Here is a 26,689-nt window from a genome sequence, read left to right as displayed (position 1 = left end):
GGGTCCTGGGGAATCGAACCTGGGTCCTTTGACTTTGCAGGCACGTGCCTTAACCCCTAAGCCATCCCTCCAGCCCCCTTGTTTGTTTGTTTGTTTGTTTGTTTGTTTGTTTGTATTTTAAATCAGTTTACAGGTGGAAAGTCTGCCGCTCCTACAGGCGAACTGTGGGGTCCTGAGTCAGTGTATGAGCTGCAGCGGGGAGACCCTGACTGGGGACGGAGGACCACGAACGCGGCTCCCCTCACTCACTTCCGCATTCTCGCCAGCTTCGCGTACGCCCGCCTGCGCCGTCCTGTCACTGGTTTGGCCCCCGCTCGGCCGCCGTAGCGCGTCGCCTCAGTTGCCGTGGGAAACAGCCCCGGGATCTGGGAGTGGGCGAAGTGGTTTTCCCGCCGGCGGGAGCTCTCGGGCTGCTGCGGCACCATGGCGGACCAGCTGTACCTGGAGAATATAGACGAGTTCGTGACGGATCAGAACAAGATCGTGAGGGCCGGGGCGCGCGAGTGGGGGCTGGGCCTGGCCGGGGCAAGCTTGGAGGCTTCTGTGTTCGTGGTGACCTCGCGGTGGTGGTGGGGGGCGGAGACGGGTCACTGCGGGGGGGTGTCCCCCCACCCCACCCCCCCGGCGTTGCTTGGGGACCCCTTAGCAGCTAGTGAGCAACCCAAGTCCCGAGTCTGCGGGAGGAGGAAGTTATGTCGCATCCTGCGTGCTGGCAAATTGTTTTTTCCCCCCTCCAGCCCGTCGGTTTCCTCTTCCTTGAAATTTAAATATTAATGGGAACTTGGCCCGCCTCTCGGGGGCTGGTCTGCCGGGCCTGTGAAACGTGCCCGCGTTGTGAACCCCCCTGTTGCCAACCGGTGATTGACCGCCTGCCTGGATGTGTGCCCTCCGGCTCTCCCGTGACCCCCGCCTCCCACCACCCCCTAGGGTGCGGAGTGTCACCCTGAAAGAGGAATTTGAAACCCGGGGGCCAGGTTCACGCAGCTCTTTCGTTTGCAATTAGTAAGGGATAGGTAGTTTTTGAACCTACGTCTGTCACTCTCTCTCTCACGCTACACTGCCTTTGTCCAACCCTTATTATCAACTTATTGGAAACTCATCGCTTAGACCTGGAAGAGGCTGAGAGAGCTGGGTCAAGGAAGGTTGTCGTTTTGATGCCATTCTTTTCCGGTATAACCTGATACCGTATATATCCACTTTATTCATTTCCTAATCCCCGAACCACCTGCGCCCTTTAATGTTTGTATCGTTACAACTGAGTTTAGGAGTTTCCAAATAATCTAGCTTCTGGCTGAGTTTTTTTTTTAATTTTAATTTTTTGTTTATTTTTATTTATTTATTTATTTATTTATTTTGGTTTTTTGAGATAGGGTCTCACTCTGGCCCAGGCTGACCTGGAATTCACTATGTAGTCTCAGGTGGCCTCGAACTCCCGGCGATCCTCCTACCTCTGCCTCCCTGAGTGCTGGGATTAAAGGCGTGCGCCACCACGCCCGGCTTTATTTGAGAGCGACAGACATACACACACACACACACACACACACACACACACACAGAGAAAGAGAGTGAGAGAAAGAAGGAAGGGAGGGAGGGAGGGAGGGAGGAAGGAAGAAAGGAAGAAAGGAAGAAAGGAAGAAAGAAAGAAAGAAAGAAAGAAAGAAAGAAAAGGCGTGCCAGGGCCTCCAGCCACTCAAAACAAACTCCCGCCACGTGTGCCCCCTTGTGCATCTGGCTAAAGTGGGTCCTGGGGAATTGAGCCTCGAACCAGGGTCCTTAGGTTTCACAGGCAAGCACTTAACCGCTAAGCCATCTCTCCAGCCCCCTGGCTGAGTTTTAAGATAGTTGCTAGTGGTGGTGGCTTCCCAAAGACAAGTGTGTAAGGAAGGCTTAGGTAAAACTAGGGGAGGAAAATGAGTCCTTTTTTAAAAATTTTTTTTTGTTTATTTTTATTTATTTATTTGAGAGCAACAGACAAAGAAAGAGGCAGAGAGAGAATGCTTTTTTTAAAAATTCAGCTTGGGGGGCTGGAGAGATGGCTTAGCAGTTAAGCGCTCGCCTATGAAGCCTATGGACCCCGGTTCGAGGCTCGATTCCCCAGGTCCCACGTTAGCCAGATGCACAAGGGGGCGCATGCGTCTGGAGTTCATTTGCAGAGGCTGGAAGCCCTGGCGCGCCCATTCTCTCTCTCCCTCTGTCTTTCTCTCTGTGTCTGTTGCTCTCAAATAAATAAATAAAAAATGAACAAAAAAAATATTAAAAAATAAAAATTCAGCTTGCCTTTTAGATTCTTTTGAATCAATCCGTTTGTGAAACGTCTTAGTATTTGTAGGATTGATACACTTGCACAAATAGATGGTTCTTCTAAAGAGATGTGGCATCTATTATAATTTACAAGGCAGAACCTAGGAATAAGAATATTTAGGTACAGACACTTGGTGCTTACTGTACTCAGGAGCCTTTTAATAAAACTTAAAATGAAAAAAAAAAAACTTAAAATGACTTTTTCTTTCAGGTAACATACAAATGGCTGAGCTATACACTAGGGGTTCATGTTAACCAGGCCAAACAGTAAGTCAAGTTTACTACTAATTATAATGACATTGGAGTTTTTTGTTTGTTTGTTGAATGTTTTGCTTTAGTTTTCAACTCCCACATAGCCCTGGGTTAGAAATGGTGCCACCCTCCCCAAATTAAGAGAAAATACTATTTTTAGTACCTTCAACTATTTTTTAGGAGATTTGTGGACTTGCATACAAACATGTGGTTATAAATTTACTGGGTTTATTTGTAGCCTTGGTTTCTGGTTAGCATCACTTTGTTATTTCTCATTAAATAGGTGAGACACTTCTCTTTATAGCTCATATTTATGTCTGTTGTCTTACATCTTCATAGCTTTATTTATTTATTTATTTATTTGTCAGGAAGAAAGGAGGGGGAGAGAGAATGGGCACGCCAGGGCTCTAGCCACTGCAAATGAACTCCAGACATGTGAACCCCCTTGTGCATCTGGCTTATTTGGGTCCTGGGTGATTGAACCTGGGTCCTTTGGCTTTGCAGACAAATGCCTTTACTGCTAAGCTATCCCTCCAGTCCCCACATCATAGTGTTATATTTTATTTATTTATTTATTTGAGAGAGAGATTGAGAGAAAGAGGCAGCTAGAGACAGAGAGAATGGGTGTGCCAGAGCCTCCAGATCTGCAAAAGAACTCCAGATGCACTTGCTACCTTGTGCATCTTTTCTTACATGGGTCCTGTGGAATTAAACCTGGGTTCTTTGGCTGTGCAGGCAAATGCCTTAAGTGCTAAGCCATCTCTCCAGCCTTTATCTTCACATTTTCACATGTGTTCCGTAGGCTCTTATTCAGATGTTAATGAAATATTTTCGTATTGAAGGCAACAAGTGTTTGACATTAGCTGTATGGCAGTAAAAGGTGGAAAAACTAAGTAAAACTAATAAGGGAGTGTTGATGAACAGCCAAGACATTCCCTTCCTGAATTTTGCCATATCACCTTTCCTTGATAAAATTGAGGTCCAATAAGTCTAAAAGGGACAAAACAAGTTTTGAAGTAGTTGTAGAATTTTTGACAAGTAAGGATGCAAATAATGTTTATATCCCATCAGAGGACATAAATAGGGTTGAATGCATCACTTAAAAATCTTTTTTTTTTTTTTTTTTTGGTTTTTTGAGGTAGGGTTTCACTCTAGCTCAGGCTGTCCTGGAATTAACTATGTAGTCTCAGGGTAGCCTCGAACTTACAATGATTCTTTGTTTTTTTAAGGTAGGGTCTGGAATTCACTATGTAATCGCAGGCTGGCCTGTAACTCACAGCGATCCTTCTATCTCTGCCTTCCAATGGACTAAAGGTGTGTGCCACCACTGCTGGCTCTTTTTTTTTTTTTTTTTAATATTATATTTTTATTTATGAGAGAGAGAATGGGCACACCAGGGCCTCCATCCACTGCAAATGAGCTCCAGTGGGTTCTGGGTGATCAAAACTGGCTCCTAGGCTTCACAGGCAAGCACCTTAGCCGCCAAGCCATATCTCCAGCCCCCTTGTTGACATTCTTGCCTTAGAACCTTTGCACTTGCTGTACTGTCCATTTAGCATGCTTTCCCAAGATGTCCACATTCGTGGCTGCTTCATGTCCCCGAGAACTCTTGACTACAAGGCCCTCCACCTTGAGTAGATAGAAAAACTTTTTCGTTTAAAAAAAATTTTTTTTGGTTTATTTTTATTTATTTATATGTGAGCGACAGACAGAGAGAGAGAATGGGTGCATCAGGACCTCCAGCCTCTGCATATGAGCTCCAGACGTATGTGCCATCTTGTGCATTTGGCTTACATGGGTCCTGGGGAATTGAAGCTGGGTCCTTTGGCTTCACAGGCAAATGCTTTAACCACTAAGCCATCTCTCCAGCCCCTAGAAAAACTTCTTTAGCACTCTCTACCCTCTTTTACTTACTTGATTTTTTTCTCCCATAGGCTTACCATCTGGGAGTGTGTATTTATTCATCTGTTTATCTTTCCTAGAGTGTAAGCTCTAGATGGATAGGAACTTTTGACTGCTGTGTTCTGTGCTCTCTCCAAGGCATAGACCATAAGTGGCCACTCTGTACAGTGGTTTTTTTTTTTTTTTTTTTTTTTGCTTTCTTTTGTTTTATTTTAAGTTTTATTTATGAGAGAGAGAATTGGGGCACCAGGGCCTCTAGCCACTGCAAATTGAACTCCAGACATGCGTGTGCCATCTTGTGCATACACGACCCAAGCTTAGGTGGTGCGAACAGATGATGATGATGTCAGTGAGCGGATAAAGCCACAGGGTTGAGTAAAACAGGCCAGTACTAGAATGACCAAGCACATCCCATGTTCCTCAGATGCCGGCAGCCTGGGATGGTTTTCACACTAGTTCATAAAGTGAGAAGATGGCTGGCGACAACATCAGCAGTTAAAGAAAGGAGGATACAGAGAAGTGTGCATAGGAAATAAAGCCCAGGCAGTTGGAAGGACAGTGGGAGACTCACTGGGGCATGGTTTCATGGGAGATAGGAGGAGGTTCTTTGAGAAAGACTGACCAACAGTGAGGGTGAGTTTCTCTTGGCATTTTTGAGTTTCTGGTTGTCTTTGAAGTAGGACAATATAAAGCTTGATAATTTTTTCTTTTGGGGTTTTTCAAGGTAGGGTTTAATTCTAGCCCAGGCTGATCTGGAATTCACTATGTAGTTTCAGGGTGGCCTTTGAACTCTTGGTTATGGTGATCCTCCTACCTCTGCCTCCTGCGTATCGTGTCACCTCACTGTCACCATGCCCCAGCGATAAATATTTCTTAAAGTAAGAGACAAAGGATTTGCATCTTTATTGTTAAACTAAATTTATTGAGAGGAGTCAACTTCTAATACTTGCTGGATGGTAGAAATGGAAGTGAAAACTGGGCATGGTGGCTCATGCCTTTAGTCCTAGCACTCGGGGAGGCAGAGGTAGGATCCCTATGAGTTTGAGGCCACCCTGAGAATACATAGTAAATTCCAGGTCAGCCTGGGCCAGAGTAAGACCCTACCTCAAAAAACCAAACAACGAAAATGAATTTAAGCTTCAATTTCCCAGTACCCACTAAGCCGGATGCACAAGGTGATGCATGCATCTGGAGTTCATTTGCAGTGGTTAGAGGCCCTGGCATGCCTATTATCTGTGTCTGCCCCCCCTCTTTCAGCTGTATAAATAAAAATATTTTTTTAATAAATGAACTTAAGTATTTATTAAAAACATTTCTGCAGTTAGTGTGTAGCCAGGTTACTGAATGTTGGATGCTGGATGATGTGAAATTCCCTGCTGTGAAACAGTTGAAGGTGGGGATTATAATACTGGAAGAGCGGAGCTGGTTATTTGTCATCATGCCTAGTAGCTTGAAATGTGTCAGAGTTGTGGACTCAGAATCTTCTGAAAGCCTCAAGTCATCATCTCCCAGAAAAGCTCACACATAGTTGCTGTTATGTGAGGATGGGGGGTTGTGGGTGATCGTGAATTCCAGGTGATGAGAATTGCTAACACAGTATTCCCCTCCTGGTTCATCCCTCATGACATTAAGAGGCCTTGCAAGTTAATTCTAGATCCACAGCTAGATAGATAATGACTGAGTTACTTTTTTTTTTTTTTTTTTTTTTTTTTTTTTTGAGGTAGGGTCTTACTCTAGCCTGGTTTGACCTGGAATTCTTTATGTAGTCTCAGGGTGGCCTCGAACTCATGGCAATCCTCCTACCTCTGCCTCCCAAGTGCTGGGATTAAAGGCGTGCGTCACCACGCTTGCTTATTACTCTTTTTTTTTAATAAAGTATTTTATTTATTTGCACACACAGAGAGAATGATAGAACTAGGGCCTCCAGCCATTGCAAATGAACTCCAGATGCATGTGCCACTTTGGTATCTGGCTTCTTGTGGGTACTGAGGAATCGAACCTGTGTTGTTAGGTTTTGCAGGCAAGTGCCTTAACCACTGAGCCATATCCCAACCCTTGAGCTTACTCTTGGTATGACTCTTTTGTGTATGTTACTTGTTGTCACTGTCTTAATGCAGGTCTGTTACTCAACTTATCCCAGTTAGTTACTGGCTCACGTTGCCTGCTCAAACAGGTTGACTAGTCTTCATGCCCCCCTCTGAAGGCCACCTTTCTTTCAGAGGTCAGGAGTGTTTGGGGTATAGCTGTAGATGAGATCATCCTTTTTTCAAAACTCTGTTTATACATTGAACACAATTTCTGCTGTTCAGAAAGTTTCAAATTTATATAACTCATGAATTGAGAGTTAATGAAGTAAAAACTCTTGATGAATGAACTACTTTTGCTTTTGGAACAGGATGCTGTATGATTATGTTGAAAGGAAGAGGAAGGAAAATTCGGGAGCTCAGCTGCATGTCACCTATCTGGTGTCTGGCAGTCTTATGCAGAATGGACATTCCGTAAGTCCTCAGTCTTCTAATGAACTTAAATGCGTTTGAGCTGTAAGCAGTATTATAACGTGACATGGGGAAGAAACAAGATTCAGTATTGAGGAAAACGCTATTTAACTGACTTGATTTGAATCTTGAGCACCCGTCTTGGCAGGTGGGCGATAAGGCTGCAGCTGTGCTGCTGATGCAAGGACGCGGAGATGGCCGGGACGCCTCTGTTCTCCTGCATCTTGTTCTAGTCAAGTCCCATCTGGCATCTGCTCACCCATCGGGGCAGCCTAGCTGCTTCGTTTCCATCGTCTCAGCGACAAAGAGCTGCCTCCACGTCCTGCTCAGGGCCGCCCACAGGGTCCTCTCCTCGTGCGCTGGGGGCACCGGAAGCTCTGCAGAGTTCTCTTTTTCCATCTCCAGTAGCAGATGTTCTGGGTTCCCACCAAAAGTCTGGCACCCCTGACCTGCTCTCAGCTTCTTGGAGCTTCTCTCAAGGCATTTGCTTCACTACCACTGGCTGTGGCAGCTTCCCGAGGATCAGGTCTCTTTTCAGCAAGCCGCTGAAATGTATTTTCTTTATTTTTTGACTTCCTATCAGAAATCATAGGTTTAGAATCTTCATTTGCCAAATTACTGACTGGGTTGTTTTTAAATTTTAATTTTTTTTCTTTTCATAATTTTTATTAACATTTTCCATGATTATAAAAAATATCCCATGGTAATACCCTCCCTCCCCCCCCCCCCCCCAGCTGGGATGTTTTTTAACAGGAGTCCTAAGCATGAGAGAGTAAAAACTGGAATATTGTGGGGGTGTGGTGGCACACACCTTTAATCCCAGCACTTGGGAGGCAGAGGTAGGAAGATTGCTGTGAGTTCAAGGCCACCCTGAAACTACATAGTGAAGTCCAGGTCATTCTGGGCTAGAGCGAAACCATACCTCAAAAAGCCAAAAAACAAAGCAAAATCCTGGAATGTTAATGTAGCAATTCATGAGGAGAGACAAGACTGGTGGGATCAGACCCCTGTGTTCTCAAGCCAGCATTTTCTTTCCTTGTTGGCCAGCTATGTGGCAGACCGAAATACAAATCAAGACAGTTACAAGTGTGGGACCAGGTGTCATTAGATATCGGAAACAAAATCGAGCAGACCTGTTTCATTTCCTCTTAGAGATAAACCTGCCACTGGAATTCCCTCTGTGTCATTTCAGTGGGCAACTGTCAAAGTGTGCAGCTGCACGCCATTCTTTCTGTCTCTAGGTTTTTGGTGGAGCTTTTTTTTTAAAATTCTTTTGAAACCGGCTGTCATGCAGCCCCAGGTGCTGGGACTATGTTTATAGGTTTCATTAACTCCCTTTTCTTCCTTTAGTTATGTTAATATCTTCAATTTAGTTTTCAAGTACTTACTTGGGAATTATATTCAGTACAGGTTGAGTGTGACTATCTCTTATTTTAAATGCTTGGGACCTAGAAGTATTTAGGATTTGGGAATTTTTTTTTTTCCAATTTTGAAATATTTACACTTAATAAGACTAAACAAGAGATTCTTTTAGGTTTCATATTTGCCTTATAGATACGACCTAGATACAGTGTTAAACAATATTTTTGATTTTTTGCATGAGTTTCATGATACAGAATTTCAACTTTTGGCACCACTATTAGTGTTTTAAAAGTTCCAGAGTGTGGGCTGGAGAGATGGCTTAGTGGTTAAACATTTGCCTGTGAAGCCTAAGTACCCTGGTTCGAGGCTGGATTCCCCAGGACCCACGTTAGCCAGATGCACAAGAGGGCGCACACGTCTAGAGTTCATTAGCAGTGACTGGAGACCCTGGTGATCCCATTCTCTCTCTCTCTGCCTCTTTCCCTCTCTCTTGCTCACAACTAACTAAATAAAAGTGAACAAGAAAAAAAATTAAAAAAAAAGTTCCAGAGCTTGAAGCTGGTTGTGGTGGTGCATACCTTTAATCCCAGCACTCAGGAGGCAGAGGTAGGAGGACCTCCATGAGTTTGAGGCCACCCTGAGACTACATAGTGAATTCCAGGTCAGCCTGAGCTAGAGTGAGACTAACTCGAAAAGCCAAAAAAAAAAAAAAAAAAAAAAAGTTCCAGAGTTTGGAGCACTTCAGATTTTAGATTAGGGATAGTTATCCAACCTGCAGTTGATGTCTTGGTCACTAATCATTTTGCGAATCTGAAAGAGAAGTTCATGTGTTAACATTCATAAAGTCTTGAGGATTCATAGATCTGGTTTAGTGAAGCTATGTTTTAAGGTAATGTAGATTTTCTGTAATTCATTATGACATGGATTCTTCAGGATCATTAGGTGATTTTCATAGTTAGTCTTATGAGTTAAAGATATCCTTGGGTAAGTCCTGAAAATGCATTCACATTGTGTTTTTTCAGTGCTTTTTTTTAAAATTTTTGAGGGCTGGAGATATGGCTTAGCAGTTAAGTCACTTGCTTGCAAAGCCTAAGGGTACAGGTTTGGTTCCCTAGTACTCATGGAAGCCAGATACACAGGTGGTGCATGTGTCTGAAGTTCCTTTACAGTGGCTAAAGACCCTGGTACACCCTGTTCTCTCTCTGCTTCTTTCTGTTTCTCTCCCCCCCCAAAAATAAATAAACCTATTAAAATTGAAAGGAATGGGAATGCTTTAAAAAAATTTAGAATATTTTTTTGGGGGTGTGGTTTTGAGGTAGGGTCTCATTCTACCTCAGGCTGATGTGGAATTTTTTTATTTTATTTTATTTTTTTGAGGTAGGGTTTCATTCCAGTCCATGCTGACCTGCAATTCACAATGTAGTCTCAGGGTGGCCTCGAACTATGGTGATCCTACCTCTTCCTCCCGAGTGCTGGGATTAAAGGCCTACGCCAGCACCCCTGGCTTGACCTGGAATTTTCTCTGAGGTCTCAGGCTGGCCTCAAACTCATAGAATCTTCTTCCCTTTCTTCCCAGGTACTGGGATTAAAGGTGTACGCCACCACACTCAGCTGAAAGAAAGCCACTGCAAATGAACTCCAGCACATGTACCACCTTGTGCATATGGCTTTATATGGGCACTGGGGAGTCGAACTTGGGGTAGTTAGGCTCTGAAGGCAAGTGCCTTAAGTGCTGAGTCATCTCTCCAGCCTGTGACTTTGTGTGTGTGAGTGTGGTGTGTAGAAGTCAAAAGACAACTTTGAGGTGTCTGTGCTGCTGCTCTGCTTTCTTTGAGAGACTCTCTTGACAGTTGCGAACACACATCAAATTGGCTGTCAGACTAGCCGGCCTGGGAGCTTTGTACTCTCCTGGCTCTGCCTTCCCCTGTCATAGGCCTGCTGGGAAAATAGATGCATCCAGGGCTGGAGAGATGGCTTACTGGTTAAGGCCTTTGCCTGCGAAGCCTAAGGACTCATGTTTGACTCTCCAGTTACCACATAAGCCAGATGCACATAGACACAAGTGCTCAATGTTGCACACGTGCACAAGGGAGTGCACCTGTCTGGAGTTTGATTGCAGTGGCTGGTGGGCTGGAGGCCCTGGTGCGCCAATTCTCTCTCTCATTGAAAAAAAAAGGCCAATCTGCTGGGCTTGCCTCAAAAAGGGGGGGGGGATTGCCATCCCACCCAGCTTAAAAAAATAAGAAAGAAACTAGATGCATCCAACTTTATGTGGTGCTGGGGAATTGAACCTGGGCACACAGGCTTTGAAAGCAAGTCTTGAGTCATCTCCTCAGCCCCTTAAGTACACCTTTCTGAGAACTTTTTCCCCTAATATAATAAGCTTCTAGAAGTTGTTTTGGTCACTTTTCTACCTTGTAACAAAATACCTGAAATTCAAGCTAGTGAGATGGCTCAGTGGTAAAAGTCCTTTGCTTGCAAAGTTTGACAGCCTGAGTTCAATTCCTCAGTGCCCACATAAAGCCAGACACACAAAGTGATGTACATGTCTGGAGTTTGTTTGCAGTGGCAAGAGCCCCTGACCACCCATTTTCTGTTTTCTACCCTCCTCTCAAATATGTATATTTGATTTTTTTTTTTTTTTTTGAGGTAGGGTCTCAGTCTAGCCCAGGCTGACCTGGAATTCACTATGTAGTCTCAGGGTGACCTTGAACTCCTGGCGATCCTCCAACTCTGTCTCCTGAGTGCTAGGATTAAAGGTGTGCACCACCACACCCGGCTAATAAATATTTTATATATATATATATATATATATATGTATGTATATGTATATGTTTGTTTATTTATTTATTTATTTAAGAGTGACAGACAGAGAAAGTGGCAGATAGAGAGAAGGAGAGAGAATGGGTGCGCCAGGGCCTCCAGCCACTGCAAATGAATTCCAGGTGTGTGCGCCCCCTTGTGCATCTGGCTAACGTGGGTCCTGGGGAGGTGAGCCTTGAACTGGGGTCGTTAGGCTTCACAGGTAAGCACTTAACCACTAAGCCATCTCTCTAGCCCATAAATAATATTTTTAAGAAATACCTGAAACTCCCATAAAAGTTACCAGTCTGGGTTTCTAGATGATATTTCCTACTTCTGGGAGCTCCCTCCTGCTATACAGTTATGTATTCTTTCCTTCTCTCAAGCTCTATGTAATAAAATCTTTCTAAACTTAAAAATAAAAAGAGGGGTGGGGAATACGGGCAACCCCACTGAGGAGGGAATCATTGAGTGTGAATGCTAGCTCTTACTTTATTTGAATAGCATTCTCTTCAGCAAGGGCAACTTATTAAGCATAATAATATGTATTATTCTGATAATTTCATTTTAAGTGTTTTCAAGGAAAAAGAAAAACAGTGTAGACTTAATGGAGATTTTTAAGATAATTTTTTATTTTTCCAATAATCATGATTCTTATATAAAATATGTTTAGCAGTACACAGGAAGCAAAATCTTTTTTCTAATCTTATTGCGCTGGGAAGAAGCTCAGTGGATAAAGTACTTGCCATGCAAGCTTTTGAGTATTTGAGTTCAAAACCCTAAGCCCCATATACAAACCAGAAGGTGCGGGACTTCTGTAACCCTTGCATGCTGCTGATAGCAAGATGGGAAGCAGACCAGAACATTTTCCCAAAACTTGCATGTCAGCTAGCCTGAGGAACATAGCCAGGGTGAACAGCAACAAAAAACAAGAGGCCTTACCTCCAAACAAGATGGAAGGCAAGGACTGATCCCAGAAAGTTCAATCTGACCTCCATGTGCACACCATGGTACACATGTGCCCACACTCACACATATAAACATGCATACACACAGGGGTTGAGGAGAACTTTTATTGAAACCAGTCATACATGCCTATAATTTTTGCACTTGGGAGGCTAAGTCCGGAAAGTCATAATTTTGAGGAAAATCTGGTCTGTATAGCAAGGCTGTGTCTCAAACAAAACAAAACAAAACAAATGAAAAAAGCCTTCAGAATTAATAAACCAACAAAAGCTCAAGAACTTGCCTTTGTCAGGCCGGATGCTTGTGGACCCGCTCTTAGGCACATCCTGGCAGGAGCTCTGCTGTCATTTGCATTGTCTTGAATCCTCAGGCTGCCATTTCCAGTTTCCATTCCCAAGATCCTAAAGCAGCACTTAGCCACACTGAACTGTCTGGCTGTCCAGACCTTCTCTTAGGCCTGGGCATTACTGTTTCTAGGGCTCTTCTGCATAGTATTTGAATGGTTAGTTCCTAATGTTCTTTTTCTCATAAACTCTGTACATTTTATTGTACAGTTTTACAGAATGTGACCTTTCTTAGAATGGCTCTGTTTTAAGAGAAAACATGAGAAACATGAGTATTCTTTTTTTAAAAAACTTATTTATTTATTTAATTTTGGGTTTTCAAGTCTCACTGTAGTCCAGGCCAACCTGGAATTCACTATGTAGTCTCAGGGTGGCCTTGAACTCACAACGATCCTCCTACTTCTGCTTCCCAAGTGCTGGGATTAAAGGCGTGCACCACCATGCCCAGCTATAAGTATTCTTAACTCAGACTTAACGAAAAACTTTTTCTGAAGGGGTGTAGCTCGTTGATAGAACACGTGTCTAGCATGTGTAAGACCCTAGGTTTGACCCCTAGTACTGAAACAAAACAGAATAACTTGCTTGGAGCCTGGTATGGTGTTTCACACGCATAATCCCAGCCCTTGGGAAGCTGGGGCAGGAGGTTTGTAAGTATTTTATTGTACTTTTTCTGTAGGATACATACCAGTAAAATCATTCAGAATAATTCCTCATCATGGTAATTTACCAATTCAGTATTTACCTAAATTCAGGGATTTTTTTCCATTTTGCTCCCATTTTCTTGGCTCCCTCCTTTCCTTTGTAGAGAATTATTACATTGGGTTAGGCTTTTTTTTTTAAAATTTAATTTATTAGTTTTCTTTTCAGTAAATACAGACAGTTTGGTACCATTATTTAGGCTCATCTGTGTTCTACCCCCTCCCATTAGACCCTCCTTGTTAATGAAAATGGGTCGTGCATTGTGGAGTTAGCCCCCAGTTATTGGTATGATAAATGTCTCTGCAAATCATGACCCAACATGTAACTCTGACATTCTTTCCGCCCCCTCTTCCGCAAGATTTCCCTGAGCCATGTTGGGTTCATTTTTGGTCTGCTTCAGTGCTGAGGTGTTGGGGGCCTCTGAGGCTTTGGCTCTCTGGTTTGGTAGGAGTTGATTTTTCTCTGTGTCGATCTCCTTCCCCTTTGTGCTGGTATCCGGTTCACAGGAAAACATCACCCTTGCTTATTTCGCCAGTTGTCCTTAGTTTCAGTTGGGCCCCTTTTGAGGTATGTTGGGATAGCTCTCTTCTTAGGATCTGCATCTATCTGGAAAAGAGAAGCAGATTCTCCAACGGGGAGAGTAAGTTAGCACCTGGAAAATTGAAATAACACTTACTTTTTTGATAGACAGTTTGATAGGTGTAGGCCCTCTTATACCCCGTGATTGATGGTAGCTTGATATTGTAGAGTGGGCTTGTGTTTGGGTATGGTTCTGACTTGTTTCCCAGCTCCAGCTAAGGGTCTAGTACCACTGAGTGGATCAGTTAGCCAAATCAAGAGCAATTGATTCCTCACCATGGCTGTGTACCACTATTGCACTTGTGTGGGCATCACATCCGGTTATTTGTTGCTAATTAGGTTAAACAATGTGTTGCTTGGATAGATCTTGGTCATTTCCCCCAGTCGCCTATGTAGCGCCTTCTGGCACTAGACACACTGACTGTCTGGGGACTGACTCTCTCCTGGCTTCCAGCCATGTCATTCCATTTTACGCGTCAGCTGCGTATGGAGTCTTCAGCAATAGGGTCTTACCACTGGCCTTTGGTGGGTCATCAAGTACTCTGATAGAAGTCTGTCATTGTTTTGGGAAACCTTGTAGGTTTCTCTGATCAAAAGCTCATTGTGGATGGTAGGCCCAAGCTGGAAGTGGGGGTTACAGGTCAGTGTCCACTAAGAAATTGAGGAAAAAGATAACTAATATACAAGAGTTAGAGAGGAGAGAGATAGAGGGGAGAGGGGGAGAGGGAGGGAGGGAAGATGTAGGAGATTTAGGTCAGACTTGATCCTACCCTCTCCATTGTCTTGTGGTTCAGGTGTTTCCTGTAAGGGTCTAGTGAAGGTTCAGCCATTTGGTCTGTCTTTTAGGAAGTAGAATTTTATGGTACCATTGCCGTTTGGGTCTGGATTACTGTTTTCCACCCTTTGATTCCCTCCCCGCCCTCCCATCCATCTTATTGTCTAGTCCATGAGGTGCTTGCTGGGTATGTAAGGCATCTTGGGCAGATTCAGGTTAGGTGTTGCAGATGAGTGAGACTATGTGTCGATTTTTTTTCTGTGATTGGGTAAGTTCACTGAGAATGATCTGTTCCAGGTTCAACCATTTTTCCTCAAATTTCTTTATGTCGTTTTTTCTTACTGCTGTATAGAATTCCATTGTGTAGATATACCACATCTTTGTTATCCATTCTTCTAATGATGGACATCTGGGTTGATTCCAGCTTTTAGCTATTACAAATTGAGCTGCTACAAACATGGTTGAGCAAATCTCTCTGGCTTTTGGTTTGAAGGTTTTAGGGTACATGCCCAGTAATGGTATAACTGGGTCTGTTGGTATTTCTATAGTCAGCTTTTTCAGGAGTCTCCATATTGCTTTCCAAAGTGGTTAAACCATCCTACATTCCCACCAACAGTGGATGAGTGTTTCTACTCCTCAAAATCCTCGCCACCATTTATTTTCATTTGACCTTTTGATGTTGGCTATCCTTATTGGGGTAAGGTGGAATCTCATAGTTGTTTTAATTTGCATTTCTCTGATGATTAGGGATGATGAACATTTTCTTAGGTGTGTGTTTGCCATTTGTATCTCTTCCTCTGTGAATTACCTGTTTAACTCTGTGCCCCATTTTGTGAGTGGGGTATTTGTCTTATTGTTTAGACTTTTGAGTTCTTTGTAAATTCTAGAGATAAGGCCTCTATCAGTTGGATAACCTGCAAATATTTTCTCCCATTCTGTGGGTATTCTATTGGCTTTGCTTATTATATGCTTGTCTGTAAAGAAACTCTTCAGCTTCATATGATCCCAATGGTTGAGTGACTGTTTAAGAACTTGAGCCACTGGGGTTTTATTCAGGAAGTCTTTTTCCATTCCTGTATCATGGAAAGTACTTCCTAAATTTTCTTCCAGTAATTTTCGAGTTTCTGGTCTTATATTGAGGTCTTTGATCCATTTGGATTTGAGTGTTGTACATGGTGAAATGTGTGGATCAAGTTTTAGTTTCCTGCATGTGGTTATCCAGTTTGTCCAGCACCATTTGTTGAAGATGCTATCTTTTTTCCAGTCTATATTGTTTGAGCCTTTGTCGAATATCAAGTAGCTATAGTTGCTTGGTCCAAAATCCGGGTCCTCAAGTCTATTCCATTGGTCTATACTCCTGTTTTTATTCCAGTACCATGCTGTTTTTATTACTATGGCTTTGTAGTATAACTTTATATCGGGTATGGTGATGCCACCAGAGGTATTTCTTTTGCTGAGGATATGTTTGGATATGCGAGTCCTTCTGCCTTTCCATATGAAATTTGAGATCATTTTTTCTATGTCTGTGAAGAACACTGTAGGGATTTTAATTGGAATTGCGTTAAATCTATTTTTTTCCATTTTGCTCCCTTTTTCTTGGCTCCCTCCTTTCCTTTGTAGAGAATTATTACATTGGGTTAGGCTTTTTTTTTTTTTTTTTTTTTTTTAAGGTAGGGTCTTGCTCTAGTCCAGGCTGACCTTGAACTCACAGGGATCCTCCTATCCTACCTCCTCCTCCTGAGTGTTGGGATTAAAGGCATGCACCACCATGCCCAGCTTGTTGAATGTTTTTAGTATAAACACTTACATAGTCATATTACCCCCTTTCTCAGATAAAAGTTTCCCCCCACCCCCCAGGTAGGATCTTGCTCTAACCCAGGCTGACTTAGAATTCACTATGTTGTTTTAAACTCATAGTGATCCTCCTACCTCTCGAGTGCTGGGATTAAAGGCATATGCCTCCACACCTGGCTTTTAAAATTGTAAATCCTCATTATTCAGTTACAGAAATATTCCTCTTTCCTTATTATAGCCACATAGAGCTCCATTGGTACACATACCTTAGTTGATTCAGCAGTCCCTAGCTGAGTTATTTACAATCTTTGGCTGTTACAGGTAGTGTCACAGTGAAAAGCTCTGTGTATGTGGGTTTTGGAAAGTTTTGCCAGTGTGTTTTAGGGCTACATTCCTAGAAGTCAGCTTGCTGGGCCAAAGGGTAAATGTATATTTACTCTTGTATTAATCACCTCTGCTTTCCACTCAGCAGCACCGCGCGTCCCACCTGCTTCCCTCCATCGCCTTTGTCATGTGTCAGGGCCATTTCCGTGACTTCTGCTGCATATTGTTCATACCTCTTGCCTGTTTTTCTAAAAGGGCTTTCTTTTCATTACTCTGCCTTTATTTTCAGAAGCGCTTACTAGCCTTTTGTGACAGAGGTAGCAGATTCCTTTTCTTTGTAGTTTCATTAAAGTTTGTTTTAACCAAATACTTATTCATTTTATTATTCCTAGATATTGAATTATACTAAGGATCTTCTTGTCCTTAGGTTATAGGAGAAGTCATAGGTTTTTTCCTATTGCATATATATTTTCACTGTTCACATTTAAATCTCTGATCCATTTAGAATTTATGCTGGCATGTTGTATAAGGAGCAGATCTAACTTTTATCTAGTTCATAGATTATATAGTAATGGTCATTAGTCATTCACTAAAACCTCCATGCTGGTTGAGATGCTGTTTACTTCCTTGGAGCACTGGTTTTTAGATTCTCATTGTCCTTAGCCCTTTTAGAAACTGCAGAATATGCAAATTAAAAATGAGTCAGACTTTTAAAATCTGTAACATATTTTAAGAGTATCTGTTTTCCTGATTTCACATCTAAGCACAATTGAATTATTGAATTATTGGCAAGGAAACATTAGGTTTGAAGTTTTACTTCTTTACCAGTAATGAAGTGCTGTTTCCTTGTAGTGCCACAAGGTTGCAGTAGTGAGAGAAGATAAATTGGAAGGTAAGGACTTCAGCAAGTTTTTCTTTCCTCTAATGGCATGGATATAAGTACAGCAAAAAAAGTGTGCCCCAGCATGTGCATATAGTATATTTGCCTATTTAACTGAAGAGGAGCCCTGTGTCTGTCTTACTAGTAATTTCTGAGATGTTAACGTGTGCCTACAGCTGTGTAACTTCCCATTTGTAAGGCCAGGAACTGCTGACGTCACAGGCTTTCAAGGCTCAGGACAGACGTACAGTAACAACCGGGAATATGGCACAGCTCCTTACAAGTGGGTTGCAGTCCCGTAGGGGTTGTGTAACTGAATCAGGGGATTGCAAAAACTTTGGCAACAGTAAAAGGTTTTTGAACACGTAACAGCCAACAATTAATTCAAGAGTGAAACGAGTGACGGATGCAAGCTGTTGACGCCATGCTCACCCGTGTCGCGTTGCATGGCTTCCCTGAAGCCTTAGATCGGAACACAGAACCTGGGCTCTTTGAACTGCGCAAGCTGTCGTGCTGCTCTGCCCAAAACACCAGGCCCCTCAGGTTCGGGACTGTGTAGGAATGCTGCATGTTAGGAATTACAGTGTTTTTATTGTACATGCAGAGTTTCATGTTCTATAGAAACATAACGGAGGGCCCAAGAGGTGGCTCAGTGGTTAAAGGCATTTGCTTACAAAGCCTAATGGCCTGGGTTTGATTTCCCAGTAACTACATAAAAGCCAGATGAAGAAAGTGGCTGGAGTTGTTTGCGGTGGCAAGAGGTTCTAGTGTGCCCATTCTCTCTCTCAAATGAATAAAAAATATTTTAAGAAAGAAACGTAATGGAAACAAAGACTTAATATTTTCTCATATAACTCCTTAGCATATTAGCAAATGAGTATACCTTTGGATCATATTATGTAAGAGTGTTTGATTCCAAAAATTGCTGTTTGAGTTTCAAAAATTTTTTTTCAATTGATTTTCTCTTGGATTAGGACGGAATTTCTAAAAATTTCTCTAATGGCCACAAACATGCTTCTGCTGATTTTTACATTGTATTTATACAAAGCACAGCCTTAGCCTTAACTGTTTCAAGGTCAAAGTAGCAATTCTCAAAAATGTTGAGGGCACTATGTGACCTACAGCATCAAATTTTCAGCAAAGATTTATTTGTGTAAAAACAAGCAAGCACAGTGTATCACAGTCATGCAGGTTTGCTTTTCTCCTTAATATGTGCCAAAATTATGTGCGTGTCAAAGAATTGGAGTTTCTTCTTTGGCTTTGTTTTTCTTTTTTAATATTTTATTTTCATTTGAGAAAGAGAGGGAGGGAAAGAGAGAGAATGAGCACATCAGGGCCTCTGTCTGCTGCAAATGAACGCTAGATGCATGCTCCACCTTATGCATTTGGCTGACATAGGTCCTGGGGAGCTGAACCTGGGTCCTTTGGATTTGCAAGCAAGCACCTTAACCACTAAGCCATCTCTCCAGCCCTTACTTTCTTTTTTCAAAGCAGTGTCTCACTCTAGCCCAGGACTGTCTTGAACTCAGGGCAGTTCTACCTTTGCCTCCCCAGTGCTGGGATTAAAGGCATGTACCACCATATCAAGCTAAGAATTATTTTATGATAAATTTTTGTATGATTTATTATCAGCAAATTATATAAACCTACATACACCAGTTTTCATAACAATTTCTTAGATGAAGATGGCTCACAAGTCGAGACTGCCAAGAGGACCTACTATTATTAGAGACATGAGGCTCTAAATAATGTGTTTGTGTATTGTAAAAGTGTGGGGTTTTTCAAAGGAAACTAAAGGTTTTTTTTTTGTTTGTTTTTGTTTTTCAAGGTAGAGTCTCACTCTAGCCCAGGCTGACCTGCAGTTCTCTAGGTAGTCTCAGGCTGGCCTTGGACTCACAGCAATCCTCCCACCTCAGCTTCCCCAGTGTTGGGATTAAAGGCGTGCACCACCACACACCTGGCTAAGGAATGTTTTTCTAAATGTTAGAAAGACTTCTAAATTCAATAATTTCAGCTATTTCAAGTTTATTAATGCTACTCTTCTTTTATCTAAAACTCCAGGTAAAATAAACAAATTTTATAGGGGTCCCCCTGCTCTTGGGCCTATGTCTCAAGATAAAGCCTCACTGTCTCACGCTCTGTATCTGAAGGCTCTTGCCAACAGGCTGGGGTGGCATTCTTACCAACTTAGTTTTGGAGTATTCGCAATTATAGAATGTTCACGGTTTTCTTTCCAAACTTCCACGGTGATGGGCACAGCATGATTCCTTCATTTTTGTGGCTACATGGCTACTACTTTGTACCAAGCTCTTCAAAGCACTGGGACATGGAACAAGTTAGGCAAAGTACCTTCCCTCGTGGAACTTAACATTTGTTCCTGTGATACTGTCATTTTGTTATTCCTCCATAGACTTAACCTCACTTGTCATGATTTTACTGTGAGTTGCTTTCTCTAAGCTGAAATTGGAATACATAAACAAGTCTTCTCAGGTAGCGATCACTACTTAGTTTTCTTTAACTGTATGCGAACATAAGGTTCTTCTCTGACTAAAAATTGACTATCAGGCTGGGCGTGGTGGTGTACGCCTTTGGTTCCAGCACTGGGGAGGCAGAGGTAGGTGGATGGCCATGAGTTCAAGGCCAGCCTGAGACTACATAGTGAATTCCAGGTCAGCCTGGACTAGAGTGAGACCCTGCCTTGAAAAAAAAAAAAAAAAAAAAAAGACCATCAATCATTAATTAATATTTGCTGAGTGTCACTGAGTGAATGAGTGATGCCCTCACAGGTACTGTACTTAGAAATGACTCACCACCACTACCTTGTCATAATGTCTCACTGCAGACAGAAGGGTTGATGTGCTGTGTATGTACTGTTTGGTCTTTTAGAATTTGGGGACCCTCGCAGACTGCAGTGGTGGTAATGCAGGCGCGTTTCTTGTTAAAGTCCCCACATACTCTGAAGTTTGTGTATTAACAGGCCGCTTTTCCTGTTGACTTGTAGCAGTGAAGTCCAAGCTAGCCGTGACTGCCAGCGTCCATGTGTACAGCATCCAGAAAGCAATGCTGAAGGACAGTGGGCCTCTGTTCAACACCGACTATGACATCCTTAAAAGCAACTTGCAGAACTGCAGCAAGTAAGCTCCTTAATGTTCCTGTGGGCTTCTTTACGAATTGATTTTGTAAGATGTTTACACAGTGGCTGCCTCTTAAGAGTGAATGCCAAGTCTAGTAAAACCCCATTTATCTTGCAGTGAGACACATGCCTGGTTTTATTAGTACATCATAGGTGAAAAATAGCAGCTACAACCCATATTGAAAACCCCAGTGGGCTCCACATAAATCTATTTCTCATATATTTATGCTGTCAGCACTACCAAAAATGTTTGCTGTGCCCCCATGCTACTCCCTAACCCTGGTCTCAGCTAGTGTAAACCTCACCCATCCCAGCTGCTAGTTGAAATGTTGTCCTTCAAAACACTGGTCCTGATTTGATAGCCCTCCACTTTCCATCCAAAAGCTGCATGTCCTTGAAGCTCCATAGCCGAGATCAGAGCTGGTAACTCATCTTTTCCCCTTGCACTATGTGGGGGTGATGGACTGTTGTGCACACACGGTAGACACCGACATTCATAGGCTTCAGTTGCACTTGGCCGCTCACTAGCCCAGTGGCTTTGGGTCCATCACTTCAGACTCTGAGCCTTGGCTTGTTCATCTCTAAACCAGCTCCATCGCTTCTGCTCTGTGGGACTGTGCTGAGGGTTCTAGTCAGTTCTCTGGAGATATCTGTGAGTTTCTCCTACTCAGACACATTCTAAATAAAATAATTTGAATTTATCTAGCAAATACCTTACAGCTGCTGTCGACCTGCCGCATACTTTAGAGAACATGGCCCAATAACTGCTCCTGGGATTGGTGGCATGGTGGGAGACAAGCAGTTCTAGTCCGCTGTGGCAGTGCTGTTAAGGAGGCAGACAAGGAGATGTTGAGGACAGGCTTCGGTGAGGTAGGATGAAGGGTCGAGATAGGCTTCTTAAAGGTTAGGACATGAGACCAGGTAAAGAAGTGGGAGTTTAGTTAGAGATGATGCTTATGTAGACTCAGGATAATTGTGTAAGGCTTGAAGTTAGAGTGAGATTGTGTGTGGTTGGAGTACTAGCATAGAGCTTAATTTTCTTCTGGAAATACTGAAGAACCACTGAAAAATTTTAAGCAAATGGAGTAAAATGATAAGAAGTGCTCTTTAGGGAGATGTCTTTGGCAGGGCCTGGTGGCATATCTGTAATCCTAGCACTTGGAAAGTGAGAGGCTGAAGGTCGATGAGTTCAAGGTCATCTTCATTTTCCTGGGAGTTTGAAAGCAGCCTGGTTTACATGAGATCCCCTCTCAGAAAGTGGGGCGGCGGGGGGCTGGAGAGATGGCTTAGTAGTTGTTTGCCTGCAAAGCCAAAGGACCGTGGTTCAATTCTCCAGGACCCACGTGAGCCAGATGCACAAGGTGGCGTGTGCATCTGGAGTTCCCTTGCAGTGGCTGGAGGCCCTGGCACACCCATTGTCTGTCTGTCTGTCTCTCTCTCTCTCTGCCTCTTTCTCTCTCAAATAAATAAATCAAATTAAAAAAAAAAAAGTAGGGCAGGGAAGGGAGAGAAAGAGATGTAAATAATTTATCTGCAAGAAAGAAGTTTGTGTTTGGTCTTACGAATTATGGGCCAACTGAGATCTGGTTCATGGTTTTGTGTTTTAAGATGAAAAGGTGACATTGCAGGATTGAACAGATTTTTGCTGTTAGAACAGGCTCCAGCTGAACGTGGTTTCTTCCAGCTGCTGGTTTTGACCCTAAGGTGTGGAATGCAGACCAAATAGAGGAAGAGTTGTCCCAGGGCCAACTTGAGATGCTGACAATGAAATTAAACATTGCCCTTTCCCTTGTGCGTGGAAGCACTGCAGGGCCAGAGAGGAGCACCATGGGTCAAAGTAAATGATCTCCATCTGTTCTTAGCTCTGGTGCACCAAAGGTTTTTGCCGGGGACCATAATGAATCAGTGGAAGATTTTTGTTGTTCATGGCTACAGTTCTTTCTGAAATGAAAGAGTAGTTAGGAACAATTTTTTCTTAAGCCAGTTATTCTAGCTAGTCTCGAAATTGTACCTGTGGTCTCTGAAATTTCCTATCTCCATATAGTTTGTAAATCTCTCTTCATCTCCCACCCCAAGTTGAGATGATATTCTAGAGAAGGGAGAGAAGCCAGAAGACTCCCCTTGAGTTACTGAAGTAGTAATCATTCCTTCCACATCTTTTTCCTGACACTTGCTATGTGCTGGGTCTTAACACTGAATGTCTGTAATATAAAGGATGAATAAGACCTTCAGGGAAATCTACCGGTCCCCAGTAAGCAAAACACTGTGGGAAGTAAGATGTTTTTCTTTGTTAGAGAATGTTGGGGGGCTTTGCTTTCTGCATAACCCTTTGAGAAGGTTGAATCGGTTTCCCATTCACAGTATAGAACATTACGTAACAGCTTTGTCTGAAACAGGCAAATTAGAGAATAACAGGTGAGTGTTCCCTTTGCTGCATCATGCAACTGTCTACCAAATGTTTTCACTGGGCCTTCAGCATAATGACTTTCTTGGTGCTATAAATTGGTATTAGGAATAAATGGCTATAAGGACCAAAGTTACAGGAACCAGTAGCCCTGTTCCCTGCTTCTTCCATGTTTTTATTTATTTACTTATTTATTTTTCTTTAAGGTAGGGTCTGTCTCTAGTTCAGGTTGACCTGGAATTCACTATGTAGTCTTGGCGTGGCCTTGAACTCACTGCAATCCTCCTACCTCTGCCTCCCAAGTTCTGGGATTAAGGGCATGTGCCACCACGCCCATCTGTTTTGTTTTTTTGAGGTAGGGTCTCAATCTGGCCCAGGCTGACCTGGAATTCACTATGTAGTCTCAGTGTGGCCTCGAACTCAAGGTAATCCTCCTACTTCTGCCTCCTGAGTGCTGGGATTAAAGGTGTGAGCCACCACACCTGGCTTCTTCCATTTTTTTTGGTTATCTGAGGTAGGGTCTCACTCTAGCACAGGCTGATCTGGAATTTACTATGTAGTCTCAGGGTGGCCTCGAACTCACAGCAATCCTTCTACCTCTGCCTCCCGAGTTCTGGTATTAAAGGCGTGCACCACCACGCCTGGCTTCTTCCATGTTTTAAAACATGACTTGCTCTGGCTTGGAAAGTTGTCAAGAAATAGCTTAAAAATTTTAAAGCTTTCGGTTTTGATTCAGTCAATATTTACTGCCTATCTAAGTGCTATAAAAGGAATGGTATTAAATAAAGGTTAACCATTTGGTTTCCCAAGGATGGCAAAACATCTAATCATTTATTATAGAAAATAATTGTATTCAATATGGTGTGTTGTATTGAGGGATTCTATTTATTTATTTATATGTTTGTTTGTTTGAAGTTGGTCTCACTGTAGCTTGGACTAGCCTTGAACTCATGGTGATCCTCCTACCTCAGCCTTCAGAGTGCTGGGATCAAAGGTGTGAGCTACCACAACTGGCCTCAATAATGTGTGTTAAAGACTAATGACTACAATCCTAGCTTTTGCTAGATGTATAGCCTAGAAGAGGTAACTTCTCTGAGGTTTTTTTTTTTTTTTTTTTTTTCAGTTTTTTGAGGTAGGGTCTTACTCTATCTAGTCTAGGCTGATCTGGAATTCACTGTGTATTCTCAGGGTGGCCTGGAACTCACAGCGATCCTCCTATCTCTGCCTCCTAAGTACTGGGATTAAAGGCATGCACCACCATATATATATATGTATTTTTTTTTAACCTAAATAAGAGTTTTGTACAAAATTTTTTTTATCAAAGATAACATATGGATGGTACAGAAGTTTGGTCATAAGGTTTGATACTGACGTCATGTTAAAACACTATTTCTGTCCTTAGGTTTAGTGCTATTCACTGTGCAGCCGCTGTCCCTAGAGCTCCTGTGGAGTCTGCATCTTCCAGAAAGTTTGAGCAGTCCAGTCTTCAGGCAAATGAGACACAAGCCAGTAATGAGCCGACTACCAATGGCCACAGCCCACCTGCCTCCAAACAGGTTTCCCAGCAGCCCAAAGGAATTCTGGGAATGTTTGTTGCTAAAGCTGCCACCAAGACCCAAGACAGCAACAAGGAGACCAAAGCAGGAGTCAAAGAAGTAACACCGGTGAGTCTTCTTAGACACCTCCATTCCAGGCCGGGGGGGGGGGGAGTTGGGCAGGAAAGCACGAGTAGTTTCACTTCTCCCAAGTTCTAAAACTCTCCTCTGGTTTTCCTACTTTAGTTTGAGCCATTTATGAAGATTTGTCTCAGGTAGGGTCTTGTTACGTAGTCCAGTCTGGCTTCAAACTTGTGATCCTTTAACCTTTCCCCTATGTGGTGAGGTTACAGATGTAAGCTACCAGGTTTGGCTTAGTTTTAAACCCTTTAATACTTGATGAAATAGTTTTTGAATTCTCTTTTATTTCTTTTTTTCTTCTTTTTGTTATTATTTATTTTCAAGCACAGAGAGAAGAGAGACAGACAGATGGGCATTCCAGGGCCTCCAGCCACTGTAAATGAACTCCAGATGCATGTGCTACCATACACATCTGGCTTTACATGAGCACTTCTCTCTACCTCTCTCTGCTTGCAAATAAATTTAAAAAATTATTTTTATTGATTTATTTGAGAGAGAGAGAGATTGATAAAGAGGCATAGACAGAGAAAGTTAAGATTTTTATTTATTTGAAAGAGAGTGAGAGAATGGGCATGCCAGGGCCTTCTGCCAATGCAAAGAAAGTCCACATGCATGTGCCATCTTGTGCATCTGCCTTACATGGGTCCTGGGGAATCAAACCTGGGTCCTGTGGCTTTTCATGCAAGCACCTTAACTCCTAAACCATTTTGCCAGCCCCAAACATCTTTTCGAAAAGAAAATCCCTCCTGGTTTGTTGGCGTATGTCAGTATTATTCCCTGCATATAGCCCAGATTGGCCTCAAAGTTGCTGTGTACCTGAGGATGACCTTAATTGAACTTGCCACTATCCTCCTGCCTCCCCCTCCAAGTGGTGGGGTCATAGGCATATGCTGCCATTCCCAACTCTTTTTTTTTTTTTAATTTTCTTTTTCTTTTTTGTTATTGACAGTGTCTATAATTATAGATAATAAGCCATGATAATTTCCTCCCCCACCTCCACTTTCCCTACAGAACTCCATTCTCCATCATACACTTCCCCCCATCAGTCTCTCTTTTATTTTGATGTCATCATCTTTTCTCCTGTTATGCTGGTCTTGTGTAGGTAGTGTCAGGCACTGTGAGGTCATGGATATCCAGGCCATTTTGTTTCTGGAAGAGTGTATTGTAAGGAGTCCTACCCTTCCTCTGGCTCTTACATTCTTTCTGCCACTTCTTCTGCAATGGGCCCTGAGCCTTGGAATGTGTGATAGAGAGATATTGTAATGCTGAGCACTTGTCTGTCACTTCTCAACACTATGGTACCTTCTGAGTCATCCCAGAGGTCACCACCATCTGAAAAGAGAAGCTTCTTTAACCAAAAGTGAGAGTAGCATTCACATACGGGTATGAATGTTACGAGAAGTGCTTGCCGGCACCATGGCCAGCTCTTCGTGCGCTCTGTCGTTGAAGAGGTTGTTTGAGGCAGAGCAGTCCAGCACCAGACCGGAACCGTGGTGTGTTTCTTTCCTCTGCTTTAGACGTCTTCTGCGGGAAGCAAAGCACCAGCCAAAGGGAACGTGATGAGCAATTTTTTTGGAAAAGCTGCCCTGAGTGAGTATGTTTTTAATTTCTTCTAACTAGCAAGTGAATGCTATTGTAATACCATATTATACTTGAGGCAAAGCCCACTTTACCTAGTTTTTGCCCACCCTAACATATATTTGCAGTGTATTGACCAATGTATCGATGAAGAAGCCAACTGGCCCAGTGGACTTTCTGGGTGAACCTGAGTGCAATTAAGATTTCTTGTATGGTAAATGAGGAAGGCCTCTTCAGAAAAGGGGCCAGGAGGAGGGAAAGGATGATGCCAATATGTGATGTTTACATACAAAACATGCCCATATCTAATAACAACAAAAAAAGACAACAGCAGTCTCTGCTGCATATGGTAGATGAATACTACACATATTTATTGACTCATTCTTTTGGAGTCCAGAAATCTAAAATAAAGTTTTCAACACA

The 26,689-nt window shown here is 42.7% G+C and overlaps 1 protein-coding gene across 2 annotated transcripts in view; it reads left to right on the top strand.

The window, feature by feature from the left end:
- The first annotated feature begins 333 nt into the window (after positions 1–333).
- Positions 334–26,689, top strand: part of Pold3 (DNA polymerase delta 3, accessory subunit) — a 53,441-nt gene continuing 27,085 nt past the window's right edge. Inside the window, exons 1-7 of one of the 2 annotated variants that reach the window (XM_004656275.2) lie at positions 334–483; positions 2,513–2,568; positions 6,851–6,953; positions 17,448–17,487; positions 20,477–20,609; positions 24,415–24,676; positions 26,206–26,278. In XM_004656275.2, coding sequence (XP_004656332.1) covers positions 424–483; positions 2,513–2,568; positions 6,851–6,953; positions 17,448–17,487; positions 20,477–20,609; positions 24,415–24,676; positions 26,206–26,278 — 727 coding nt within the window. In that variant the 5' untranslated portion in view covers positions 334–423. The remainder of the gene's footprint in view (positions 484–2,512; positions 2,569–6,850; positions 6,954–17,447; positions 17,488–20,476; positions 20,610–24,414; positions 24,677–26,205; positions 26,279–26,689) is intronic. The other variant, XM_045146503.1, reaches the window with a different exon arrangement.

The sequence above is a fragment of the Jaculus jaculus genome, chromosome 3 (genome assembly GCF_020740685.1).
Source record: "Jaculus jaculus isolate mJacJac1 chromosome 3, mJacJac1.mat.Y.cur, whole genome shotgun sequence".
Classification (NCBI taxonomy): Eukaryota; Metazoa; Chordata; class Mammalia; order Rodentia; family Dipodidae; genus Jaculus; species Jaculus jaculus.
The sequence above is the reverse complement of the archived record's forward strand: the minus strand, read 5'-3'. Positions and strand labels throughout refer to the sequence as shown.